The 26,168-nt window shown below is 49.7% G+C and overlaps 4 protein-coding genes across 5 annotated transcripts in view; 3 read left to right on the plus strand and 1 right to left on the minus strand.

The window, feature by feature from the left end:
* The window catches only part of clec14a (C-type lectin domain containing 14A), a 483,122-nt gene that overhangs the window by 270,533 nt on the left and 186,421 nt on the right, over positions 1 to 26,168 (minus strand). The window lies entirely within an intron of this gene.
* On the plus strand, positions 669 to 18,480 carry traf3 (TNF receptor-associated factor 3). 2 transcript variants are annotated; one of them, XR_011907691.1, is made up of 15 exons: positions 669 to 985; positions 4,946 to 5,108; positions 5,184 to 5,349; positions 7,513 to 7,564; positions 7,651 to 7,755; positions 7,842 to 8,006; positions 11,674 to 11,754; positions 11,875 to 11,949; positions 12,044 to 12,136; positions 12,232 to 12,372; positions 14,564 to 14,738; positions 14,822 to 15,165; positions 15,244 to 15,435; positions 15,514 to 15,820; positions 18,471 to 18,480. XR_011907691.1 is itself a non-coding variant. In XM_072365301.1 (14 exons), the coding sequence occupies exons 2-14, from the start codon at positions 4,949 to 4,951 to the stop codon at positions 15,547 to 15,549; spliced, it is 1,785 nt and encodes a 594-aa protein (XP_072221402.1). In that variant the 5' UTR covers positions 669 to 985; positions 4,946 to 4,948; the 3' UTR covers positions 15,550 to 16,568. The 2 variants fall into 2 exon arrangements, 1 of the variants encoding a protein (XP_072221402.1); XM_072365301.1 differs by lacking the exon at positions 18,471 to 18,480 and having other exon boundaries at positions 15,514 to 16,568.
* Positions 17,978 to 19,478, plus strand: cunh5orf63 (chromosome unknown C5orf63 homolog). Its single transcript, XM_072365310.1, has 4 exons — positions 17,978 to 18,061; positions 18,894 to 18,994; positions 19,113 to 19,169; positions 19,260 to 19,478. The coding sequence occupies exons 2-4, from the start codon at positions 18,899 to 18,901 to the stop codon at positions 19,428 to 19,430; spliced, it is 324 nt and encodes a 107-aa protein (XP_072221411.1). The 5' UTR covers positions 17,978 to 18,061; positions 18,894 to 18,898; the 3' UTR covers positions 19,431 to 19,478.
* mipol1 (mirror-image polydactyly 1) overlaps positions 21,696 to 26,168 on the plus strand; it is a 90,457-nt gene continuing 85,984 nt past the window's right edge. Inside the window, exons 1-2 of the mRNA XM_072365856.1 lie at positions 21,696 to 21,790; positions 23,122 to 23,213. Coding sequence (XP_072221957.1) covers positions 21,696 to 21,790; positions 23,122 to 23,213 — 187 coding nt within the window. The remainder of the gene's footprint in view (positions 21,791 to 23,121; positions 23,214 to 26,168) is intronic.

Consider the following 26,168-nt stretch of genomic DNA (forward strand, 5'->3'; position numbering starts at 1 on the left):
TTAATGTGGAGAGCACAGTGTTCTGTGGGAACATTAATGTGGAGAGCACAGTGTTCTGTGGGGACATTAATGTGGAGAGGACAGTGTTCTGTGGGAACATTAATGTGGAGAGCACAGTGTTCTGTGGGGACATTAATGTGGAGAGGACAGTGTTCTGTGGGAACATTAATGTGGAGAGGACAGTGTTCTGTAGGGACATTAATGTGGAGAGGACAGTGTTCTGTGGGAACATTAATGTGGAGAGGACAGTGTTCTGTGGGAACATTAATTTGGAGAGGACAGTGTTCTGTAGGAACATTAATGTGGAGAGGACAGTGTTCTGTAGGAACATTAATGTGGAGAGGAAAGTGTTCTTTAGGAATATTAATGTGGAGAGGACAGTGTTCTGTAGGAACATTAATGTGGAGAGGAAAGTGTTCTTTAGGAATATTAATGTGGAGAGGACAGTGTTCTTTAGGAACATTAATGCGGAGAGGACAGTGTTTTGAGTTTTGACCTTTTAGCAGTTTCGACCAAACCAGCGGTGTGTTACTCAGATCAAACTCCACAGTTCTTCCTGGCGATGGTAATACTATTTTCTGTTCACTCCTCTTCATCTTACAGTGGAGAGGGAAACAGCTCCCCCTTGTGGTGCAGTCATGTCCGTCCCCAGACTGTCCGGGAAGCGGCGCCCCCTGATGGTGTGCTTCTCTCCGGGCAGCTGGGGGATTTCCTGAGCGGAAGCAGCGGAGGGGGTTTCCAGTGTGATCAGCACAGTCCTCCCCGTTGGATCTATGCTCTGGATCCCTGTAACTTCTCTCTGACAAGCTGACAGAACAGACAGAGCCCGGAGAACCCTGAACCCAAACCCGGACCATGAGGAGTCCGCCCGAGGCCCGGAGGCTCCACAGCAGAGTCAGCGGCACGTTGACGGTTTGAATCCGCAGAGTCCGCCGAGCTGAAGAGCTGCTGAGCTGCCGAGCTGTGGCCTGCGGAGGAGATTCATGTGAGTCCCCCCCCCCCCCAACACACACACACACACACTTACTCTCTCTCTCTCTCACACACACACACAACGGAACATCAGTAGGACCGGAGAACATTAGCGGTTAGTCTGAAATATGCTACAGCTAGCTGTGTGTGCCCGCGCGGGTGTTGCAGTAAAAAATGTCCTTATTGAACAAACAGCGGGAAACATGAAGCTAAAGAAGCTAATGGATCCTTAGCATCAGCATTCCGTGTTTACATCCGCTCCCTGATCCACACCGACCAGCGGATCAATTATGTGATCAGAACTGTGATCAGTGCTGGGTTCAGTACTGTGATCAATAATGTGATCAGTGCTGTGATCAGAACTGGGATGAATACTGTGATCAGTACTGGGATCAGACCTGGGATCAGAACTGGGATCAGAACTGGGATGAATACTGTGATCAGAACTGTGATCAATAATCTGATCAGAACTGTCATTAATAATCTGATCAGAACTGTGATCAATAATCTGAGCGCTGTCCAGAGAAACTGAAATACGGCTCAAAGAAGCAAAGTGAAAGAGGGAGACTGTGTCATTGAGTTGTTGTTATTCAGACTCAGTTGTGACTGTTAGTGTGTGTGTTGACCCTGAACCCTGAACCTTGAACCTTGAACCCTGAACCCTGAGGCGTGTGCTCACTCTGACACATCAGCTTTATGCCCTCCTGTTATCAATGAGATGTGAGAAAAGTCCGGCTGCTGTGGATGCTCTGAGCTGGAGGTTGATGGAAGAAATGAACTCCATTACCCAGAATCCCTTTGGAGCCATAAGAAGGAGTTCATGGATGTGGGCTCTGCTGGGCAGGAGGCAGCTGCAGGTCTTTCCCTCTGCCTGCCTGGTCTGGGACCGACCCGGATCCACCAGGAGGCAGCTGCAGGTCTTTCTCTGCCTGCCTGGTCTGGGACCGACCCGGATCCACCAGGAGGCAGCTGCAGGTCTTTCCCTCTGCCTGCCTGGTCTGGGACCGACCCGGATCCACCAGGAGGCAGCTGCAGGTCTTTCCCTCTGCCTGCCTGGTCTGGGACCGACCCGGATCCAGAATCCCGGGTCAGAATGTAGCTGATGGCAGCTGGATCTGAGCTCAACACAAAGGAGGATCTGCTTCAGTGCTCAGGAGGCACAGAGGTTTCCAGCCACCATCACGCTCCTGTCTCAGTCCTCCTCTGCTTCCAGAGTGAAGACCTGTACTGTTCGGTGCGACCCGACCCGCTCCCCCTGAAGCGGAGCAGTCAGCTGGATGGACGGAGGGTGGTCCACATGTCCGTCCTCAGTGCCGGGGGGCTGCCCAGCTCCCAGGTGCTCTCTCTGCTTGGATGAGCCGGGACCATGGAGGTGTTTGAACTCCTCACCCTGCTGAGCTCTGCACTCAGTGATGAGCTGGAGGAGCTTTTCTCTCACAAGCAGACACCAGGTGTGGTGCTGGTTCTGGTTGTGCTGGTTCTGGTTGTGCTGTGTTCAGGGACAGCAGGAAGAAGCAGAGCTGATCCTTTGATGGGACACACTCAACCACACTGGACCTTTGGTGGGGTCACCTTTGGATGTGAAATGATGAGCCGGTCTCAGCACCATCAGGGTGTGTGTGATTGATTTAAAGGCTGTTTTTCTTGCGTGTGTGTGTGTGTGTGTGTGTGTGTGTGTGTCAGGCAGCCTGCCTTCAGGAAAACCCCGCGTCAGAATCACTCTGGTTTCTCTTTCTGAGAACAGAGTGCTCAGTCATGATTTCAGTCACCTGCTTTCTTTGAAGTGACACGACCCAAAGCTTCGGCAGCATTGAGCTGATCTCACAGCTGTGGAATGAGTGGAGAGAAACTCTTCTTCAGACATGTTTGAGTCCATCCCGCTCCGTCTTGCTTTGCTGACCAGTGAGTATTCATTCATGGCTCCTTTTTACTCTTAAATGTTTCCTGCCTGTTGAACTTGAACTGTAGGGTAGCATTCGATGGGCTTAGCTTCTGAAGGTGTTCGAAGGAGTCCCAGAGCCTCCGAACAGCTGGTGTCCTGGTTCTGTTCCAGTCAGAGCCCGCGTCACACTGTTCACCACGAGTCCTCACAAAGACACAAGAACAGCAATGCATTTGTGTTAGTGATGCAGCGGATGGAAAAGCCCCTAGCATCCCCACCGCTGAGCTCTGGCAGGAAGTGTTTCTGAGAGCACTCGCTTCACTTTTATTGTGTCTCGCCTTGTTTGTTCTTCGGTTCCTGCTGTGAAAGGCTCATTAGAACCTGAGAAAGCTTTGGTTCTGTAGGCCCGCTTCCATTTCTGACGGTTTCTGACCACACGGCCACTTGGGGCTGATTGCAGGCATCAAATGAAGCTGCAGATTGTTAGACTCGGACTGGCGGCCTGTCCAGGGTGACCCCGCCTCTCGCCCCATGACAGCTGGGACAGGCTCCTCCCCCCACCCCCAGTCCACCCTATAGAAAGCGGATGGATTATTCTTTTAATGAATCATCTACTTTTACTATTAAGATTAAACACAGCAGTGGAAACAAAGTCCGCTTCCTGCAGATTCAAAGACCGGGTTCGGCGGGGGGGGGGGTTATGTAGGGTTATGTAGGTCCAAAGCAGACCCAACGAGGCGGTGCCCTCTTCTTTGTTGCTTTTAACCAACCGTGGACTCAACCGCTACCTTTACCCAGTCCTGTGAACTGGAGACTGTTAATCCATCCTGAGCCTGTGAGGGTTCTGTTTGGGTTGTGTTTGAGTTCTGTTTGGGTCTGTTTGGGTTCTGTTTGGGTCTGTTTGGGTTGTGTTTGGGTTCTGTTTGGGTTCTGTTTGGGTCTGTTTGGGTTGTGTTTGGGTTCTGTTTGGGTCTGTTTGGGTTCTGTTTGGGTCTGTTTGGGTTGTGTTTGGGTTCTGTTTGGGTTCTGTTTGGGTCTGTTTGGGTTGTGTTTGAGTTCTGTTTGGGCTCTGTTTGGGTTCTGTTTGGGTCTGTTTGGGTCTGTTTGGTTCTGTTTGGGTCTATTTGGTTCTGTTTGGGTCTGTTTGGGTTCTGTTTGGGTCTGTTTGGTTCTGTTTGGGTTCTGTTTGGGTTCTGTTTGGGTCTGTTTGGGTTGTGTTTGAGTTCTGTTTGGGTTGTGTTTGAGTTCTGTTTGGGTTGTGTTTCTGTTTGGGTTCTGTTTGGGTCTGTTTGGGTTGTGTTTGGGTTCTGTTTGGGGTCTGTTTGGGGTCTGTTTGGGTTGTGTTTCTGTTTGGGTTGTGTTTGGGTTCTGTTTGGGTTGTGTTTGGGTTGTGTTTGGGCTCTGTTTGGGTTGTGTTTGGGTTCTGTTTGGGTTCTGTTTGGGTGCTGTTTGGGTTCTGTTTGGGTTGTGTTTGGTTCTGTTTGGGTCTGTTTGGGTTCTGTTTTGGTCTGTTTGGGTTCTGTTTGGCTCTGTTTGGGTCTGTTTGGGTTCTGTTTGGGTTGTGTTTGGTTCTGTTTGGGTTCTGTTTGGGTCTGTTTGGGTCTGTTTGGGTCTGTTTGGGTTGTGTTTGGGCTCTGTTTGGGCTCTGTTTGGGTCTGTTTGGTTCTGTTTGGTTCTGTTTGGGTTCTGTTTGGCTCTGTTTGGGTCTGTTTGGGTCTGTTTGGGTTCTTTTTGGGTCTGTTTGGGTTCTGTTTGGCTCTGTTTGGGTCTGTTTGGTTCTGTTTGGTTCTGTTTGGGCTCTGTTTGGGCTCTGTTTGGGTCTGTTTGGTTCTGTTTGGTTCTGTTTGGGTTCTGTTTGGCTCTGTTTGGGTCTGTTTGGGTCTGTTTGGGCTCTGTTTGGGTTCTGTTTGGGTTGTGTTTGGTTCTGTTTGGGTTCTGTTTTGGTCTGTTTGGGTTCTGTTTTGGTCTGTTTGGGTTCTGTATGGGCTCTGTTTGGGTCTGTTTGGGTCTGTTTGGTTCTGTTTGGGTTCTGTTTGGGTTCTGTTCGAGCTGAGTGAAACTATCAGACATTTGGTGCTCTCCTGTCCTCAGGTCATGTCAGCAGGGAGGAGTGCTGATGGGAGGGAGGTGCAGATTCCCCTCCAGCAGGTGGCGCCCTCCCCTGTGCCGCCCCTCTCTGCAGCCCCCGTCATTACCACACCCTCCCATCGTCCAGCCAATCCCTGGTCTCCGAGCGAGCCCACCACTCAGCCAGGTAAACACCCTGGGCAGCAGCTTTGGGCAGCGGGCTGTGTTCAGATCTCTGATGGTGTCCTCTGTCTCTGCTCAGCTGCTCCTGCAGGTTTCCTGCCGCTTCACGGAGGATTCAGAGATCACTTCGTAGAAACTCCAGAAGCCAAATACTGCTGTGAGGCCTGCAGGCTGGTCCTGTGTCAGCCCCGCCAGACCGAGTGTGGCCACCGCTTCTGTCAGAGCTGCATCAGCGACATCCTCAGGTGAGACACACACACTTCCTGGCTTCACTTCCAGGCTTCGCTTCCAGGCTTCACTTCCTGGCTTCATTTCCTGGCTTCACTTCCAGGCTTCACTTCCAGGCTTCACTTCCAGGCTTCACTTCCAGGATTCACTTCCAGGCTTCACTTCCTGGCTTCACTTCCAGGCTTCACTTCCTGGCTTCACTTCCTGGCTTCACTTCCAGGCTTCACTTCCTGGCTTCACTTCCAGGCTTCACTTCCTGGCTTCACTTCCAGGCTTCACTTCCTGGCTTCACTCCCAGGCTTCACTTCCTGGCTTCACTTCCAGGCTTCACTTCCAGGATTCACTTCCAGGCTTCACTTCCTGGCTTCACTTCCAGGCTTCACTTCCTGGCTTCACTTCCAGGCTTCACTTCCAGGATTCACTTCCTGGCTTCACTTCCTGGCTTCACTTCCTGGCTTCACTTCCTGGCTTCACTTCCAGGCTTCACTTCCAGGATTCACTTCCAGGCTTCACTTCCTGGCTTCACTTCCAGGCTTCACTTCCTGGCTTCACTTCCAGGCTTCACTTCCAGGATTCACTTCCAGGCTTCACTCCCAGGCTTCACTTCCTGGCTTCACTTCCTGGCTTCACTTCCAGGCTTCACTTCCTGGCTTCACTTCCTGGCTTCACTTCCAGGCTTCACTTCGAAGCTTCGCTTCCAGGCTTCACTTCCTGGCTTCACTTCCAGGCTTCACTTCCTGGCTTCACTTCCAGGCTTCACCTCCAGGCTTCACTTCCAGGCTTCACCTCCAGGCTTCGCTTCCAGGCTTCACTTCCTGGCTTCACTTCCAGGCTTCACTTCCTGGCTTCACTTCCAGGCTTCACTTCCTGGCTTCACTTCCAGGCTTCACTTCCTGGCTTCACTTCCTGGCTTCACTTCCAGGCTTCACTTCCTGGCTTCACTTCCAGGCTTCACTTCCAGGCTTCACTTCCAGGCTTCACTTCCAAGCTTCGCTTCCAGGCTTCACTTCCTGGCTTCACTTCCAAGCTTCGCTTCCAGGCTTCACTTCCTGGCTTCACTTCCAGGCTTCACTTCGAAGCTTCGCTTCCAGGCTTCACTTCCTGGCTTCACTTCCTGGCTTCACTTCCAGGCTTCACTTCCTGGCTTCACTTCCAGGCTTTACTTCCAGGCTTCACTTCCTGGCTTCACTTCCAGGCTTTACTTCCAGGCTTCACTTCCAGGCTTTACTTCCAGGCTTCACTTCCTGGCTTCACTTCCAGGCTTCGCTTCCAGGCTTCACTTCCTGGCTTCACTTCCAGGCTTCACTTCCAGGCTTCACTTCCTGGCTTCACTTCCAGGCTTCACTTCCAGGCTTCACTTCCTGGCTTCAGTTCCAGGCTTCACTTCCAGGCTTCACTTCCTGGCTTCACTTCCTGGCTTCACTTCCTGGCTTCACTTCCTGGCTTCACTTCCAGGCTTGACTTCCAGGCTTCACTTCCTGGCTTCACTTCCAGGCTTCACTTCCTGGCTTCACTTCCAGGCTTCACTTCCAGGCTTCACTTCCTGGCTTCACTTCCAGGATTCACTTCCAGGCTTCACTTCCTGGCTTCACTTCCTGGCTTCACTTCCTGGCTTCACTTCCTGGCTTCACTTCCAGGCTTCACTTCCACTTCATAATGAGGCTTCTTCTGCTTCTTCTGCTTCAGTTCTTTATGCTCCAGTACGATTTCCCATTTTAGAATGACTAAAGTTTAATTTAATGTAGTTTAGTTTATGTTAACTCTAAGCCAGTATAAGCTCTTCAGTTTCTGATAGTTTAATGTAAAATTTCAGTGAAAAGAATGGTATTATGGGTTAGATGTACCTAAACACACACACATTGGATCTATATATAGATATATATGTAGGAATGTGTGTCAGATGGGTTCAAATGCTTCACTCATGATGTGAAACACCTTTTTCATCATCACTTCCTTCCAAAGAGGATGCCATTTTTCTCACGTCTCGTTCTCTCCATCATGTTCTGCATGTGGAGACCAGTCAGTGCAGTTTTGTTTTGTAGGAAAGCTGGGAGAACTGTTCAGGTCCATAGTTTGTGTTGTTTCTGGAAAACGTTTTAATCTCACCGTGTTGCACCCTAAAGTCTGTAATCTTTTATCCACCTTACAACCTGCTGAACCTGCTGTTCTCTGTCCCGCAGCCATCAAACCCCCGTGTGTCCGGCCGACATGGAGCCTCTGTTCAAAGACAAGGTCGGCAGAAAGTGGCGCCACAGAAGCAGCGTTGTTGGACGTGAGCGATGGGCCAGTGGATGACATCTGTGTGGTTTCTGTTTCAGATCTTTAGAGATGTTTGCTGCCATCGAGAAATTATGGCCCTGAAGGTCTACTGTCGCAGCGAAGCGAACGGCTGCCAGGAGCAGATGAGTCTGCAGCAGATACCCGTGAGCACAAACACTGAGAACCACCCCCCCCCCCGCATGATTGGATGTAGGATCCCCTGAGAACCTGTCTGTCTGTCTTTCCTCAGGAGCACCTGAACGTGTGTCCATTCTTTGAGGTTCCCTGTCCGTTGGGCAAGTGTAAAGAACGAATGATGAGGAAAGACATTCCCGACCACCTGGCTTGGAAATGTAAATACAGAGAGACCACCTGTGAGTTCTGCGCCACCAAGATGCCTCTGACCGACCTGCAGGTAAGACCCGCTTCCAGCTGAAGGCAGGGAGGCCTTTTGATAGTTTTGATCTTAAATCACTGAGCTGGGCGTGGCTTCTATGCTCAACAATACGAGATGGATCATAAGATAGAGGCAAATTAGCTCAGAGTGGCTACGACGTAGCATTTAGCTGACATGTGAACACACTCTGATGGAGGCTTTGTGCCATGAGAGGAAAACTGAAACATGAGTACTTCTGTCTTCCTAATTTGGAAAACCTAAGCTGGTGGTGGAAGCACAGCCTGGTCTTCTTCACCAGTGTTTCACCAGTGTTTCACCAGTGTTTCACCAGCGTTTCACCAGCGTTTCACCAGCGTTTCACCAGGGTTTCACCAGGGTTTCACCAGTGTTTCACCAGTGTTTCACCAGCGTTTCACCAGCGTTTCACCAGCGTTTCACCAGCGTTTCACCAGAGTTTCACCAGTTGTTTCACCAGCGTTTCACCAGTGTTTCACCAGCGTTTCACCAGAGTTTCACCAGAGTTTCACCAGTTGTTTCACCAGCGTTTCACCAGCGTTTCACCAGAGTTTCACCAGTTGTTTCACCAGCGTTTCACCAGAGTTTCACCAGTTGTTTCACCAGCGTTTCACCAGCGTTTCACCAGTGTTTCACCAGTGTTTCACCAGCGTTTCACCAGCGTTTCACCAGAGTTTCACCAGTTGTTTCACCAGCGTTTCACCAGCGTTTCACCAGCGTTTCACCAGCGTTTCACCAGCGTTTCACCAGCGTTTCACCAGCGTTTCACCAGTTGTTTCGCCAGCGTTTCGCCAGCGTTTCGCCAGCGTTTCGCCCGCGTTTCGCCAGCGTTTCGCCCGCGTTTCGCCCGCGTTTCGCCAGCGTTTCACCAGCGTTTCACCAGTGTTTCACCCCAGCGTTTCACCAGCGTTTCACCAGTTTTTCACCAGCGTTTCACCAGCGTTTCACCAGCGTTTCACCAGTTGTTTCACCAGCGTTTCGCCCGCGTTTCGCCAGCGTTTCACCAGCGTTTCACCAGTTTTTCACCAGCGTTTCACCAGGGTTTCACCAGCGTTTCACCAGTTGTTTCACCAGCGTTTCGCCAGCGTTTCGCCCGCGTTTCGCCAGCGTTTCACCAGCGTTTCACCAGCGTTTCACCAGCGTTTCACCAGCGTTTCACCAGTTGTTTCACCAGCGTTTCGCCAGCGTTTCACCAGCGTTTTGCGAGCGTTTCACCAGCGTTTCACCAGCGTTTCACCAGCGTTTCACCAGTTGTTTCACCAGCGTTTCGCCCGTGTTTCGCCAGCGTTTCACCAGCGTTTCGCGAGCGTTTCGCGAGCGTTTCACCAGCGTTTCGCCCGCGTTTCACCAGCGTTTCACCAGCGTTTCACCAGCGTTTCACCAGTTGTTTCACCAGTTGTTTCACCAGTTGTTTCACCAGCGTTTCGCCAGCGTTTCACCAGCGTTTCGCGAGCGTTTCACCAGCGTTTCGCCCGCGTTTCGCCAGCGTTTCGCCCGCGTTTCGCCCGCGTTTCGCCAGCGTTTCACCAGCGTTTCACCAGCGTTTCACCAGTTGTTTCACCAGCGTTTCACCCGCGTTTCGCCAGCGTTTCGCCAGCGTTTCGCCAGCGTTTCGCCAGCGTTTCACCAGTTGTTTCACCAGCGTTTCGCCCGCGTTTCGCCAGCGTTTCGCCCGCGTTTCGCCAGCGTTTCGCCAGCGTTTCGCCCGCGTTTTGCCAGCGTTTCGCCAGCGTTTCACCAGCGTTTCACCAGCGTTTCACCAGTTGTTTCACCAGCGTTTCGCCCGCGTTTCGCCAGCGTTTCACCAGCGTTTCGCGAGCGTTTCACCAGCGTTTCGCCCGCGTTTCGCCAGCGTTTCACCAGCGTTTCACCAGCGTTTCACCAGTTGTTTCACCAGCGTTTCGCCAGCGTTTCGCCAGCGTTTCACCAGTTGTTTCACCAGCGTTTCGCCCGCGTTTCGCCCGCGTTTCGCCAGCGATTCACCAGCGTTTCGCGAGCGTTTCACCAGCGTTTCGCCCGCGTTTCGCCAGCGTTTCGCCAGCGTTTCGCCCGCGTTTCGCCAGCGTTTCGCCCGCGTTTCGCCAGCGTTTCGCCAGCGTTTCGCCCGCGTTTCGCCAGTGTTTCACCCCAGCGTTTCACCAGCGTTTCACCAGTTTTTCACCAGCGTTTCACCAGGGTTTCACCAGCGTTTCACCAGTTGTTTCACCAGCGTTTCGCCCGCGTTTCGCCAGCGTTTCACCAGCGTTTCACCAGTTTTTCACCAGCGTTTCACCAGGGTTTCACCAGCGTTTCACCAGTTGTTTCACCAGCGTTTCGCCCGCGTTTCGCCAGCGTTTCGCCATCGTTTCACCAGCGTTTCACCAGCGTTTCACCAGTTGTTTCACCAGCGTTTCGCCCGCGTTTCGCCAGCGTTTCACCAGCGTTTCGCGAGCGTTTCACCAGCGTTTCACCAGCGTTTCACCAGCGTTTCACCAGCGTTTCACCAGTTGTTTCACCAGCGTTTCGCCCGTGTTTCGCCAGCGTTTCACCAGCGTTTCGCGAGCGTTTCACCAGCGTTTCGCCCGCGTTTCGCCCGCGTTTCGCCAGCGTTTCACCAGCGTTTCACCAGCGTTTCACCAGTTGTTTCACCAGCGTTTCGCCAGCGTTTCACCAGCGTTTCGCGAGCGTTTCACCAGCGTTTCGCCCGCGTTTCGCCAGCGTTTCGCCCGCGTTTCGCCCGCGTTTCGCCCGCGTTTCGCCCGCGTTTCGCCAGCGTTTCACCAGCGTTTCACCAGCGTTTCACCAGTTGTTTCACCAGCGTTTCACCCGCGTTTCGCCAGCGTTTCGCCAGCGTTTCGCCAGCGTTTCGCCAGCGTTTCGCCAGCGTTTCACCAGCGTTTCACCAGTTGTTTCACCAGCGTTTCGCCCGCGTTTCGCCAGCGTTTCGCCCGCGTTTCACCAGCGTTTCACCAGCGTTTCACCAGTTGTTTCACCAGCGTTTCGCCCGCGTTTCGCCAGCGTTTCACCAGCGTTTCGCCAGCGTTTCGCCCGCGTTTCGCCAGCGTTTCGCCCGCGTTTCGCCAGCGTTTCGCCAGCGTTTCGCCCGCGTTTCGCCAGCGTTTCGCCCGCGTTTCGCCAGCGTTTCACCAGCGTTTCACCAGTGTTTCACCCCAGCGTTTCACCAGCGTTTCACCAGTTTTTCACCAGCGTTTCACCAGGGTTTCACCAGCGTTTCACCAGCGTTTCACCAGTGTTTCACCCCAGCGTTTCACCAGCGTTTCACCAGTTTTTCACCAGCGTTTCACCAGCGTTTCACCAGTGTTTCACCCCAGTTTTTCACCAGCGTTTCACCAGCGTTTCACCAGCGTTTCACCAGTTTTTCACCAGCGTTTCACTAGCGTTTCACCAGCGTTTCACCAGCGTTTCACCAGCGTTTCACCAGTTTTTCACCAGCTTTTCACTAGCGTTTCGCCAGCATTTCGCCAGCGTTTCACCAGCGTTTCACCAGAGTTTCACCAGCGTTTCACCAGTGTTTCACCAGTTGTTTCACCAGTGTTTCACCAGGGTTTCACGCCAACATGTGATGAAATGGCAGCTGCAGAGACTCGGGGGGCTGACTGAGAACAGGCGGATGCAGAGGCTGAGGTAGACTTTGACTCTGGCATCACTCCATCTGTTGATGTGCTTTCAGAAACACAAAGAAACCGTGTGTCCAGCGTTTCCCGTGTCCTGTCCCAACCACTGCTCCTTCTCGTCTCTGCCCCGGAGTGAGGTACTGACCCACCCAGCCTGCCCCCCCGCCGGCTCCACTTCTCAATCTTTCATCTTTTGAACTGCACACCATCACAGTGTAATGATGCGATGAACTGACTGACTCTTTGGTTGATTTCAGCTGTCCAGCCACCAGCACGACTGCCCCAAAGCTCAGGTCAGCTGCCAGTTCCACCGGTATGGCTGCACCTTCAAGGTTAGTCCCCATTTTTCCCTTTTTCCTTCCAGTGTTGCCGCTCTAACTGCTCATGTTAGGCTGGATGGATTTCATGCTGAGTGCTGTGCTTCAGGGCTTAAACCAAGACATGAGGCAGCATGACTCAACCTTCGCAGCTGAGCATCTGAGAATGATGGCCAACAGAAACTGCTTGTTGGAGAACAAGGTAACCGTGGAAACCATAAACAGGTCATTCATATGTGCAGAGCTTTGGAGGTCGAGGTTTGCGTGAGTTTGCCTGAGCAGGGTGTGTGTTTGCAGGTGGAGGATGTGAAGGGGGAGCTGATGGAGAGGTATAAGGTGCTTCCTGCTCTCAGCAGCCGACTGTCTGAGCTGGAGAACCAGAACGACGAGCTTAGAGACAAGAACCGACAGATGGAGCAGAAACTGGCCACCATGCAGGTATTCCAGCTCTATTTCACACGGCCCTGTAAAAGTAGATGGTAAGGAAAGTGCAAAAGAAAGAAGGAAAAGATAATTTAATTTACTTTCACTACAGAACATCTGAACTCAACATGTTTCCTGTTGAGTCTCAGCTTCATTTAATCTGTGAACAAACATCATTTCTACACCTCAGACCTGCAGCATCCCATAAAGTCAGTGAACCTTTTCCCACTTTGTTTCCTTCTGCCAACACTTAAAGCCGTTCTGACTCTGAGGAAACCAGGTGATGCAGAGTTCCAGCTGTTATTTTGTCCCATTCCTCCTTAAACAGGTCTTAAGGTGTGCAGCAGTGCGGGGGGGTGGTTGTTTCTCTGCTGGGGACAGGTCAGGACTGCAGGCAGCCAGTCCAGCACCCGTACCTCTTCTTCCTCAGCCAGGCCTTTGGAATGTGGCAGAATGTGGTTTTCCATGGTCTGCTTGAACAATGCTGGGACGTCCCAGGAAAAGATGTGGCCTTGAAGGCAGCATATGTTGCTGTAAAATCTCAGTGAGCTTTTCTGCATTAATGCTGCCGTCACAGAAGTGGAAATGAGCTTTGCCCCCTGATCCAACCCCATACCATCACAGAGCCTGGCTGCAGGGACTGGCTGCTGACAGCAGGCTGGATGCTGCTTTTGCTCTTTGCTCCATTTCTTCCAGCAAAGATGTGGAATACTGATGGGTCTGACCACAGCACACGTTTCCACCGTGTGACGGTCCATCCCAGACGCCTCTGAGCCCAGAGAAGTGGACGAGGTTAACATCAGGCTTCTTTCCTGCACAGTAAAGCTTGGGAATGGAACTCTGTATTGTGGTGCTGGACAAAGGTTTCCACAGTAATCCCTTGTCCAGGTGCTTCTATCAGCTGCTGATGAATGACGGTTCTTGATGCAGCGTCTGAGGGGTCAGAGGTCACGGGGTCCGGCTTAGGCTTGCTCCCTCGTCCTTTACACTGAAACGCTGAACTCTAGCCCTAACCCAGCTGTGAGATGTGTGTGTGAACAGTGGAGAAAGACCGGCTCAAACTGTCCTCACAGTCTCCTGAACATCTTCACGTGACAAACTGCAGCCTTGGAGGCTGAACGTGTCGGGAACATTTGGTTTTGTGTGCGCATCATTCCAGTGAGGCCTGTGGATGGATGGAAACCACACAGAAGCTTTGAACTGAAATGTATTTTTGGATCAGTGATTATTTCTCGTTTTGTCTGAGAAAGCAGTTGCTAATTATCCCATAAATCAGAAGCACATTTCTTTGGGACCATGCATGTGGGAGCTCAGTTGCACAGTGAAAGCCATCGAGTCTGACCCCTCACTCTGGATAAGAACTTCCCTTTTTACTCATTCTGCCTGTTAGGTTGACCTGACTGAGCTGGAGTGATGCCAGAAGAAAGGCAGCAATGATCTGAGTCAAGACGAGCTGTAACAGTGCAATACAAACAGAATAATTAGCTACAAAAGAAGGGATCTCACAGAACTTCTGTGACTTCTCTGCAAAAGATGCGTTAGAATGTTCATTTCTTTATTTCCCTGATTCACAGGAACAGTTTCCAAAGGTTGAGTTCATTGTTATTTACTGTGTGGTTGTGGTTCATGTTGAGTGAGACTCATTTTGCCCCGTATTACTGCTGTGTTAATAACACGTGAGAAATGGCATGCTTTGTTCAGATAAACTCTCCCAGCCTGTGAAACTCACAGGAGAACGGAGGCAACTCAGTCAGAAAACAAAGGTGAACGAGTCAGGAGGCGATATCCTTTCAGTTTTCAGACCATATTGTGACAGAATAGTGACTGTTAATGGCTTTCCACACGATCCTTTCACCATGAAAATCTTTTATGAGCACTGTGTAGATGTGGAGCAGGTGCATGCCAGGACATGGACGGTGGTCCACTTAAATGAACCAGTCGAGCTGAAACCACAGCTGGGGGTGAATTATGTCCACATCTTTCTTTCCAATCCAAAACAGAACATTCAAATGAGCAGTTTAGCCTAATCTGTCTTACTCTGAAGAATATGTGAGGACCGAATGTTCTCCCCAGCATTTAACCTCCCAGATCTGAGTGCATGTAGACAGTGAGGCTTTACGTGAGTTCTGAGTCTGTACTGACTCGCTTCTGACTCACTGGCCCCTCCTTTTGCCCTGAACAGCCAATCCTCTGTGTGTTTCCATAGAAACTGATGAGCTCACATTCAGAGAAGCTGCTGGAGCTGGAGCTGGAGCTTCGTTCTCTCCGTCTGCTGCGAGACGACATGGAGAACCTCCGAGGAACACTGGAGAACGTCAGGACACGGCTTTGTGCTTTGGAGCAGGGCGGGCGCAGTGGAAGCGGATCAACTCACACTCTGGGTCAGTACTTGGCTCTGATGAGTCGCTGAATAGCTCTTTGATCACTGTCAGGAACTAACTGATGAATGCTCCCCTCCCTCCAGCATCCCTTGAAACTCAGTTGAATCGTCACGACGACATGCTCAGCGTGCACGAGATTCGATTGGCTGACATGGACCTGCGGTTCCAGGTGCTGGAGACAGCAAGCTACAACGGGACTCTAATCTGGAAGATCCGTGATTACAAGAGACGGAAACAGGATGCAGTGGCAGGGAAGACGCTGTCACTGTACTCGCAACCGTTCTACACCGGATACTTTGGGTACAAGATGTGTGCTCGCGTTTATCTGAACGGAGACGGCATGGGCAAAGGCACACATCTGTCGCTGTTCTTCGTGGTGATGAGGGGCGAGTACGACGCCCTGCTGCCGTGGCCCTTCAAACAGAAGGTACTGAGCTCTCCAGCTACCTGGATGGCCTTTCTGTTTGGGAGCCACACTGATGTGCGCTGTGTGTGTGTTGTTCAGGTGACTCTGATGCTGATGGACCAGGGTCCCTCCAGGAAACACCTGGGCGATGCCTTTAAGCCTGATCCAAACAGCAGCAGCTTCAGGCGTCCTGCAGCGGAGATGAACATAGCCTCTGGCTGCCCTCTGTTTGTGTCTCAGAGCGTCCTGGAGACCGGCAGCTACATCAAAGATGATACCATCTTCATCAAGGTGGGGGGCTCTTTTAGCTCTAATCATTCACGACTGATGAAGCGTTCCAACATTTGCACTGACTGCTTTGATTGACAGGTTACAGTGGATACCTCTGACCTTCCCGACCCATGACGCGGTCATCTCACTGGTCTGAGATCAGGTCATCAGTGCACTCCCGGTGAGCAAAGGATGATGGGAAGGATCAGTGATGGCGGAGGCTCCTGAGGCTGAGAGTGACCCCGACAGAACAGACGGGGGGCCGCCAATCAGAGTCATCTTTACAGCGACCAGGAGGCACATCCTTTTCTGATTGTTGGGTGGACTACAGCACCGTGTGTGTGTGTGTGTGTGTGTGTGAATGGATCTGTGTTGTCATGATGTCACCATGGTGACATCACTCACAGTCAAAGGGCTACCACAGTCAGGGCGCTCATTAATGATGCTGTGCATCGAATTTGACTTCCAGTTCATTACCTGATTACTGAGGCATGCTGGGAAATCACCACAGTCACAGAGGCCGTACAGATGACCAGGACCAAGAAGAGTTTGTATGAACAGGAGAACCTTCTGGATAACTGCTTTCTGCCAGCTTAACTCGTCACACTAGTGTTTTTTTTACTTAAAAGTAGTTTCTGATACACCAACCGTCTCAGTCAGACGAGCTAGTTTCACACTGCTGACTTGTCAAGTCTACTGGCTGAAGGGTTAGTTTGAGTGGGGCTGAGCTGATTCAGGTTGGATTGTTTCAAACAGGATTTGGTTACAGTCAAGATTCCAGATGTTTTTGCAAAGTCAGACATAGACAGGACTGTCAACACGGAGGAACCTCCAGTAGCATCGGGTTTGAGATGTGGCTGATGACCTCATTACTGCTGACCGGACCGGCGGAGTGTCGCACACATGGACCTAAAGTCTGTAAGTCCACAGTACTGAACCCAACCTGAAGAAGAACTCAAAACAAATACCGAAAGGAGACCAGAGACACAGAAACCAGTCCAGCACCAGTAAGAACTCCATCTCGAGCACCTCTGTGGCCTCTGCGAGTTTTCCAGTGTTCACAGAATTTGTTTGATTTTCTTTTTTTTTTTGTCTTTGGATTCATTTGCACAGTTTTAATGTTTGAAGTGTAAAAATAAAAACTGAGAGAAAACAAAGAAGTGTGTTTTTAACGGATGTTAAATGTTATGTACCCTGAAAACCAGGAAGTACGCCGGTTCCATACACAAACTGGTAGGTTTTTACCAGCCAAGCCAAGGCCCACAGCGCCAGGGTTCTCATCATAGTGGTTTTTTGTTTATTTATTCACAATACTTGAGAAATTAAAGAGGGGGAGAGCTTGAAAAGATGGACACCAACAGCCAAAAATCATGTAACCAACGGCTGCATCTGTGGAGAGAAAAGAAATCAAACTGCGGCCATACACAGGATCATAAGGAGCACCTGCAGAAACACTGATGGAGAGAAACTCCATCAAGTATACGAGAATCCAATCATCGATGGAGGAAGCCTGTTATTTGAGCCATTTATGAATTATGGCCTTTTCACATGCAGCCAGAAAAATGGACATGAGCTTCTTTTCTTTAGCATTTGTCTCTTGTGACAAGTTACCCTATCTAGCATATTGAATCTAATGGGAACAGTTGTTCAAAGGACCTCCCGTAGAATCTGTTGGAGCCTCTTCCAGTAAAAGATTAGTACTGGTCTGGATCAAAATATGTTCTAATGATTTGTTTTTTTCTCTTTTTTCTCCAGCAGTTTGAATTAGTTAGTGGTGCAACAAGATTCTTCCAACAAATGTCCTTTCAGCTTGAAGAACTGTGGTTTTTCATTGTGTTCAGCAGTTAGCTGCTAATCCTCAAAGATACATGGTCCAGTCCAGAGTCCAGACTGAACCTGGAGAAGCAGCATTTAGCTGTTATGCTGCAAACAAGTGGAACAAACTGCCAGAGGAGATTAAACTGTCACCAGATGTAGACATTTTTAAATCCAGGTTAAAAACATTTCTTTTCTCATGTGTCTGTGCATGAAATCTGCAGGATATCTGTTAACTTATCCAGACTGTTGCTTGTTTTTTTTCTATTTTAATTATTTTATTTCTATCTATATTCTTTGACATATTTTAATGCTTTTTCTGCTCCCCACTACAATGCTTTTCTTTTATGTAAAGCACTTTGAATTGTTCTGTACATGAAATGTGCTCCAAATACATTTGACTTTGCCTTTAAATGGTTAGAGGAAAACATACCTGCTGCAGCTTTCACAGCTGATCTCAGCTGCAGGGCACAGAGGACTCACTCAGCAGGGTTCCACAAGTCAGACTCACCTTTGCAGCCTCTTATGGGGAATTTATTCACAGGAACAGCATAGAAACATGTTACATGGCAGCATGCACAGAACTCCCAACGACAACAGCTTGAGATCCTCTTCGAAATAGACTTGCAATACACGCTGCTTCCAGAGGGTGGCAGCAGCGCACCTTGGAGGGTGCCAGCTGCTGCTGCCTTTGACTCTTGAAGAAGAAGAGTTGGGTCGGTTCCGTGTCGGTTGAAAACTTATTTCAGACTCGGAATAAAAGTAAACTCCGGCACCAGAGGACTGAGGTGGGTTTCTACTGAGACAGAACCGGACCGCACGTCAGGAATTGGTGAGTTTGTGGGTGTCTTTGGACTGTGTCGAACCGGACACGGTTCTGAGGGGGATTCTGAGCTAGCAGGCTACGCCTGAAGGTGGATGAGCCCATCCACACAAATAAAGCGGTTCTCAGTGGGAAAATGTAACTTTGACCTCAGATATTTGCACAGTTAACTGAATAGTTCAACACTTAACGCGGTTTAAGTTTAATTCTGGGAAGAAACAGCAAACTGCATCATCTATTGGAGGTGTGTGGGTCAGAACAGATGAGGACACGCTGTGGACCGGCTGGACCGCAGAGACATGCACACGCGTCCGCGTTCACCGTGAACTGAGCCGTTTTCCACGGGTGGAAACGCTGCTGCGGTACCCGCGCCGTCCAGCAGGGGGAGCCAGACTGCCCACAGCACAGTTACACAAAGAGTCAAAGGCCAAGTCAGCAGCTGGTTCCTGGGAGCCACATCAGGCCTGAACAGCTGGCAGTGTGGCAGGTCTGCTGGGAGAGGCCTTGTTCATCAGCAGGATTACAGATGTGCGCAGATGTGCGCCGACAGAACATTATCTGCCAGAGTTTAACACTAACTAACTTAAAAGAGGAGGCTGCATTCTGCAGTTCTCTTGCATTCTGTTGTTCTGCAGACTGTAATTTCAGTTAATTTTCATGCTTTCGTGTTGCTGAAGCATTATCTTTGGTGTTGTTTCACTGCTGGAACATGAGCACCGTGCAGCACTGCGTCCTCTGAGGGTTTTTCCAGCCGAAGAGGCCCAAAGCTGGACTCTAAATGTGAGGCAGACTGGCCCGTGCTCTGCTGGAGGTCAGTAACTGTCTGTGTTTGTGTTCTCAGATGAAATGCTTGTGCTGAAGACTTTGTGTCGACCTTCAGCTCCGCAGCTTCTCCGACCGTTTTCAACCAAAACGTTACCGACTCTGACTCTGTTCACCAAGGTAACGCCACCAAAGCACCAAAACACCTCCAGCTGTGGTGTTGTGCATGATGCTGGCTGGGTCAGATGCACGGTGTGGTGTGGTGGACTGTATGAAGTGACATCATGTGTCTCTGTAGGATCCGTGTCCTCTGTGCGATGAAGCTAAAGAAGTGCTGCAGCCATTCAAACACAGGGTGAGACTTTTCACTGGCTTTGTTGCTTCTGGACGACATCAGTGTGCAGAGCTCAGTGCAGCCTCTCTGATGCATATGTGTCTGTTCCAGTTCATCCTGCAGCAGGTGGACATCAGCCTTCCAGAGAACAGGCTGTGGTGGGACAGGTACAGGTGGGACATACCGGTGTTCCACCTGGGTGGGCGCTTTGTCATGAAGCATCGCGTGGACCTGGCCCTGCTGGACAAGCTGCTGCAGGACATTGAGAAGCAGCAGGTGTAAAGAGCACCGCTGTCCTGTCTGTACCAATAAACAGAAGTGATCAATGAATCTGCACTTCCTGTGTCGTCTTTGGTGCTCGGGTTCAGTCCAGCCCATCAGAACAGCTTCTGAGCAGCGTGTGACATCACAAACTCAGCATGTGACATCACAAACTCAGCGTGTGACATCACAAACTCAGCGTGTGACATCACAAACTCAGCGTGTGACATCACAAACTCAGCGTGTGACATCACAAACTCAGCGTGTGACATCACAAACTCAGCGTGTGACAACACAAACTCAGCGTGTGACGTCACAAACTCAGCGTGTGACATCGCAAACTCAGCGTGTGACATCGCAAACTCAGCGTGTGACATCGCAAACTCAGCGTGTGACATCACAAACTCAGCGTGTGACAACACAAACTCAGCGTGTGACATCACAAACTCAGCGTGTGACAACACAAACTCAGCGTGTGACATCACAAACTCAGCGTGTGACATCGCAAACTCAGCGTGTGACATCGCAAACTCAGCGTGTGACATCGCAAACTCAGCGTGTGACATCACAAACTCAGTGTGTGACATCACAAACTCAGCGTGTGACATCACAAACTCGGCGTGTGACATCGCAAACTCAGGGTGTGACATCACAAACTCGGCGTGTGACATCACAAACTCGGCGTGTGACATCACAAACTCAGCGTGTGACATCACAAACTCAGCGTGTGACATCACAAACTCAGCGTGTGACATCACAAACTCGGCGTGTGACAACACAAACTCGGCGTGTGACATCACAAACTCGGCGTGTGACATCACAAACTCAGCGTGTGACATCACAAACTCGGCGTGTGACATCACAAACTCGGCGTGTGACATCACAAACTCGGCGTGTGACATCACAAACTCGGCGTGTGACATCACAAACTCGGCGTGTGACATCACAAACTCGGCGTGTGACATCACAAACTCAGCGTGTGACATCACAAACTCAGCGTGTGACATCACAAACTCGGCGTGTGACATCACAAACTCGGCGTGTGACAACACAAACTCGGCGTGTGACATCACAAACTCGGCGTGTGACATCACAAACTCGGCGTGTGACATCACAAACTCGGCGTGTGACATCACAAACTCGGCGTGTGACATCACAAACTCGGCGTGTGACATCACAAACTCGGCGTGTGACATCACAAACTCGGCGTGTGACATCACAAACTCGGCGTGTGACATCACAAACTCAGCGTGTGACATCACAAACTCGGCGTGTGACAACACAAACTCAGCGTGTGACATCACAAACTCGGCGTGTGACATCACAAACTCAGCGTGTGACAACACAAACTCGGCGTGTGACATCACAAACTCGGCGTGTGACATCACAAACTCGGCGTGTGACATCACAAACTCGGCGTGTGACATCACAAACTCGGCGTGTGACAACACAAACTCGGCGTGTGACAACACAAACTCGGCGTGTGACATCACAAACTCGGCGTGTGACATCACAAACTCGGCGTGTGACAACACAAACTCGGCGTGTGACAACACAAACTCAGCGTGTGACATCACAAACTCGGCGTGTGACATCACAAACTCGGCGTGTGACATCACAAACTCGGCGTGTGACATCACAAACTCAGCGTGTGACATCACAAACTCAGCGTGTGACATCACAAACTCGGCGTGTGACATCACAAATTCAGCGTGTGACATCACAAACTCAGCGTGTGACAGCAGCTGGGCTCTAACAGCCGTCTTTGCTGGGAACCTTCCTGACTGAGCTGATGTTAAATACTCAGGAAAAGAGCTTTCCTTCATCAAGCCCTTCAGCAAACAAAGGAAACCACTCAGTCCCACATTTCCCTGCAGCTGTAACTTCCATGATGGGATAAATATGAAGACAGGAGGCTGTGGCAGCATTATATTTCTGCTTTTTAACTTTATAAACCTTGAAAATAAAGTATTATATGTCGTCTGTTACATGAGACAAAGAACTTTGAGGAGAATATTTATGGAACAGCTGCAGAAAGGTCCTGAAAGACCCTTTATGGTTTCCATCCAGGTCGAGGAAAAGCGCGTCAGAAAGGTGATTTCGGGGTCATTTTTTGGATTGGGCCCCATGCTTCAGTCACCTGAGAGTCACCTGATCCCGTGAGCTCATCAATATTCCATCTGCTGATGGTTCAGAGTCAGCTTGGCTCCTCCTTTGTGAGCTGCAGAGTGCGGCGGTTGTCATGGATGCGTCAGCTGTGTGTGTTAGCGAGCTGAAGTTGTGGAAATGGCATTGAGCAGTTTTGGCAGCAGATCTGTGGATGTTCAGTTAGCTCTGCAGAGAGCCAAGAGGAAGATCTGTGAGCTGCAGCAGCAACTGAAGTAAGACACGTGTTAGCTGTCAGTCTGTGGGCAGCAGCCAGGGTCAGAGGTGATGGTTCAACCGTTTCCTCTCCTCCAGCATGCATCTTTAAGTTGCTCTGTGCTGTTATAAACTGTTCTAGACTGTTCTAGACTGTTATAGACTGTTCTAGACTGTTCTAGACTGTTATAGACTGTTCTAAGACTGTTATAAACTGTTCTAAGACTGTTATAAACTGTTCTAAGACTGTTCTAAGACTGTTCTAAACTGTTATAAGACTGTTATAAGACTGTTATAAGACTGTTCTAAGACTGTTATAAGACTGTTATAAGACTGTTATAAACTGTTCTAAGACTGTTATAAACTGTTCTAAGACTGTTATAAGACTGTTATAAGACTGTTATAAACTGTTATAAGACTGTTATAAACTGTTCTAAGACTGTTATAAACTGTTCTAAGACTGTTATAAGACTGTTCTAAGACTGTTCTAAACTGTTATAAGACTGTTATAAGACTGTTATAAGACTGTTATAAGACTGTTATAAACTGTTATAGACTGTTATAAGACTGTTATAAGACTGTTATAAGACTGTTATAAGACTGTTATAAGACTGTTATAAGACTGTTATAAGACTGTTATAAGACTGTTATAAGACTGTTATAAGACTGTTATAAGACTGTTATAAGACTGTTATAAGACTGTTCTAAACTGTTATAAGACTGTTATAAGACTGTTATAGACTGTTCTAAGACTGTTATAGACTGTTATTAGACTGTTATAAGACTGTTCTAGACTGTTCTAGACTGTTCTAAGACTGTTCTAGACTGTTATAGACTGTTATAGACTGTTATAAGACAGTGAGAGAAACCTTTTTCCACGTTAAAGTCGGTGCGGAACATGTCACATGATCAGAAATGCTTTGTGGCACAGGGAGCTCCATCTGTGTGACACAGAGTTAGCAGCCGGTAAGCAGCCGGTAAGCAGCTGAAGCCACGTGACCAAATGTCATGTGTTCATGTGTATGTGGAGCCCAGGGTCTACCCTAACCCAGCTCGGTTGAACAGGTTCTGCTGGTCTGGTTTCCAGTTGAACTGGTCTGTCTGGAAATGGAACCAGTTTGACCTGTGGGCTGGTTTCTCTTCTGATGCAGCTCCTCCGCTGCAACCTGTGCTGCTTTTTAAATGTGTGCCAGCTTTGGGGGTTTTCAGGAAGCCCACAGCATGTGACTGGAGGAGGTCACATGACCTGCCTGATCTCACAGGACCTGAAACAGCTGAGGTGTGGGTGCTATAAGAGTCACAGGTGAGCTTGACGGCGAGCCTAATGTGAACACGTGTTTCCTGTTTCCAGACAAAGCAGCTTGGAGAGTGCAGAGGGAACTGCTGCATCCTCCTGGACCCTCAGCAAAGATCTCCAGGACTCCCTGGTGGACATGTACAGAGGTAAAACACTGCAAAGAGTACAGGTGCTGCCTCTCCCTGTGTTTCCTCCCCCTCTGTTCACTGAAATCTTTGTGTAAAATGCTATTGCAACAGTCAGAAGTCACAGGAGCAGGTGTAATGAGTCAGTCTGTCCACTTGGGGGCGCTGAGCTCCTTTACACACCAGAACAACGCGCAGCTGCAGCATGGTCAGACAGGCATGGTCAGACTGTCGCTGTTGGATCAGGCTGATCTGCTTCTCCTCCCTGAACCCTGAAGGTGTTCCCGGGGGTTAGGGTTACAGGTCCTGGAGGAGAGCTTTCTGGGTCCTTCTCTGCCTCTCTGCCATGTGTCCATGTGACCTGTGTCTGTGTTGGACAGCAGCTCACGGTTCATGCCTCTCAGTACTGAAACAAACTGAATTGTGTAAGAAGCTCACTTGAATATTAAGAATACAGATATTTGAATTTTATTTAATTATTCTGAAAGAGGGAAATTGAGCCTCCTTAACAGGAGCTCTCCACCGATCACAGTTAGGAATCAGTGAGAAGACTCAGAGATTGGATCAGAACGGATCAGGACTTCCAGCCCTAATACTGATGCGGATGTTGACAGTTTGACAGAAGCACCAAACTAAATCCTGATTGTCTTTTAGAAAGCTCTTTGTATTCAGCCCTGGACTTTGGTCCAGTTGGGCCGTGTTGGATCTTCTGCTGTGAGTGTGTCTCTGTCCTCTGCCAGCAGGACCGTTTGCTGTGTAAAGGTCTCTTTTAGATTTGGACTCTGACTTTGGACCTCATCAGATATGACTGCAGTGAAGTGTTGGGCTTAGATCCTGGATGTCAACACAGAGCAGGAAACCTGCTGGAGATGAGTGAGAGAGTGATTGTGTTACTATGGCTACAGTCCTTTTCCCTTGACCGATAAGAAGCGGTAACTCTGCACTGTTCAGGCTGTGCTCTGCTCATTCACCAAAGTGTGTCAGGAGATTGACTTTATTTTGCTCATTACTTCTGACGCAGCTGCTTGTTGTGTAGCGACCTGTGAGTCAGGACCTGCTGCCTGAACACACTCGTTAACGCCAGATAACTTTATTTACCTTCTTTCTTATTTTATTCAACCACTACACCGGCCCAGGGCCGCAGTTGGTTCAGAACCAAAGTAATCTGCTAAATACCTGGGTGCAATGCAGTGGTTGGGCTGTTGTTTCTGTAGCTTAGCAACAGCTCATCTGATGATGTCACACACAGCGTCAGCAGGTAACTCAGGTGAACTCTCAGCAGAAAACATGGACAGAAACTCACAGCCAGCAGTTCAACATCTGGGCTGCAGAGACGCTCCAGGATTCCACCATCTGTTGTTAACCAGCTCTGTGATCCTCCTCCTTTACTGTTAGTGCTGTGTCTGCAGTCTCTGTCTGCCCGGATAGTCTTAAAGCTGAGCAGAGAGCTGTTAGAGTTGTTCCTGCAGCCAGGTCCAGGATTCCACCATCTGTTGTTAACCAGCTCTGTGATCCTCCTCCTTTACTGTTAGCGCTCTGTCTGCAGTCTCTGTCTGCCCGGATAGTCTTAAAGCTGAGCAGAGAGCTGTTAGAGTTGTTCCTGCAGCCAGGTCCAGGACTCCACCATCTGTTGTTAACCAGCTCTGTGATCCTCCTCCTTTACTGTTAGCGCTCTGTCTGCAGTCTCTGTCTGCCCGGATAGTCTTAAAGCTGAGCAGAGAGCTGTTAGAGTTGTTCCTGCAGCCAGGTCCAGGATTCCACCATCTGTTAACCAGCTCTGTGATCCTCCTCCTTTACTGTTAGCGCTCTGTCTGCAGTCTCTGTCTGCCTGGATAGTCTTAAAGCTGAGCAGAGAGCTGTTAGAGCTGTTCCTGCAGCCAGGTCCAGGATTCCACCATCTGTTGCTAACCAGCTCTGTGATCCTCCTCCTTTACTGTTAGCGCTCTGTCTGCAGTCTCTGTCTGCCCGGATAGTCTTAAAGCTGAGCAGAGAGCTGTTAGAGTTGTTCCTGCAGCCAGGTCCAGGATTCCACCATCTGTTGCTAACCAGCTCTGTGATCCTCCTCCTTTACTGTTAGCGCTCTGTCTGCAGTCTCTGTCTGCCTGGATAGTCTTAAAGCTGAGCAGAGAGCTGTTAGAGCTGTTCCTGCAGCCAGGTCCAGGATTCCACCATCTGTTGCTAACCAGCTCTGTGATCCTCCTCCTTTACTGTTAGCGCTCTGTCTGCAGTCTCTGTCTGCCCGGATAGTCAGGGCTCTTAAGCACCAAACTGCTGCCAACAACAGGCCCCTGCTGCATCTCCCCAGACTGGCAGAGTCGAGGAAGAAATTGCTCCTGATCAACGATTCAGCTCATTGGTTCAGATTTTATCATCCATCATGGTTCCAGTTAAAGTCCCATTAACTTGCAGAGTTTGTTCTCTGTGCAGGACAGACAGTCACAGCGTAACTGACTGAGCTGACATGGAGAGGTGTTTGCAGCCATGTTCCTGTGAGAGAAATATTTCCTGCTCTGGATCAGACTTCCTCCATGATGCCTTGCTCCCTCTTTCTCTCCCTGTCATGTTCCCATATGTATCAGGGGCTGAGTAATAATAAAAAATCAAATAAAAAGCATAAAATGACCTAGAAAAGAATAAAAAGGTTGATTCTTTGATCTGGGAGGTCGGCATAAAGACGGGGGACTTGTGACCACCACTTACCTTTAGTAATGCAGAGGTTACTTCCTCTCCAGATGATGTCACTCGTTCATTTTTAAGGTCTCATCCTGCCATAAAATAAGGTTAGTTAACAGTGGTAACTGCAGCCACTCTGCTGGTCTATAGAAAAGGATGTTCCGCTGAATGTCTGAGTGACTGAGTTTGTTCACTGTGTGAAGATGTTGGGAAAGAGTTTCCTCTGGTCCTCTGTGTCCTCGTTTGAACACAAAACCTAAAGTTGTCGAGTGTCCAGCCGAGGTTGGTGGAAAGGCAGACTGT

The sequence above is a fragment of the Leuresthes tenuis genome, unplaced genomic scaffold, assembly GCF_036924035.1.
Source record: "Leuresthes tenuis unplaced genomic scaffold, fLeuTen1.0.hap1 SCAF_15, whole genome shotgun sequence".
Classification (NCBI taxonomy): Eukaryota; Metazoa; Chordata; class Actinopteri; order Atheriniformes; family Atherinopsidae; genus Leuresthes; species Leuresthes tenuis.

Bases quoted from the DNA above. Each gene is read 5' to 3' on its own strand.
- cunh5orf63 (XM_072365310.1), top strand. From the start codon at position 18,899: ATGCTTGTGCTGAAGACTTTGTGTCGACCTTCAGCTCCGCAGCTTCTC. The intron at 18,995-19,112 runs GTAACGCCACCA...GTGTCTCTGTAG, and splicing joins CTCTGACTCTGTTCACCAAG to GATCCGTGTCCTCTGTGCGA. The intron at 19,170-19,259 runs GTGAGACTTTTC...TGTCTGTTCCAG, and splicing joins TGCAGCCATTCAAACACAGG to TTCATCCTGCAGCAGGTGGA.
- traf3 (XM_072365301.1), top strand. From the start codon at position 4,949: ATGTCAGCAGGGAGGAGTGCTGATGGGAGGGAGGTGCAGATTCCCCTC. The intron at 8,007-11,673 runs GTAAGACCCGCT...ATGTGCTTTCAG, and splicing joins TGCCTCTGACCGACCTGCAG to AAACACAAAGAAACCGTGTG. The intron at 12,373-14,563 runs GTATTCCAGCTC...GTGTTTCCATAG, and splicing joins AGAAACTGGCCACCATGCAG to AAACTGATGAGCTCACATTC.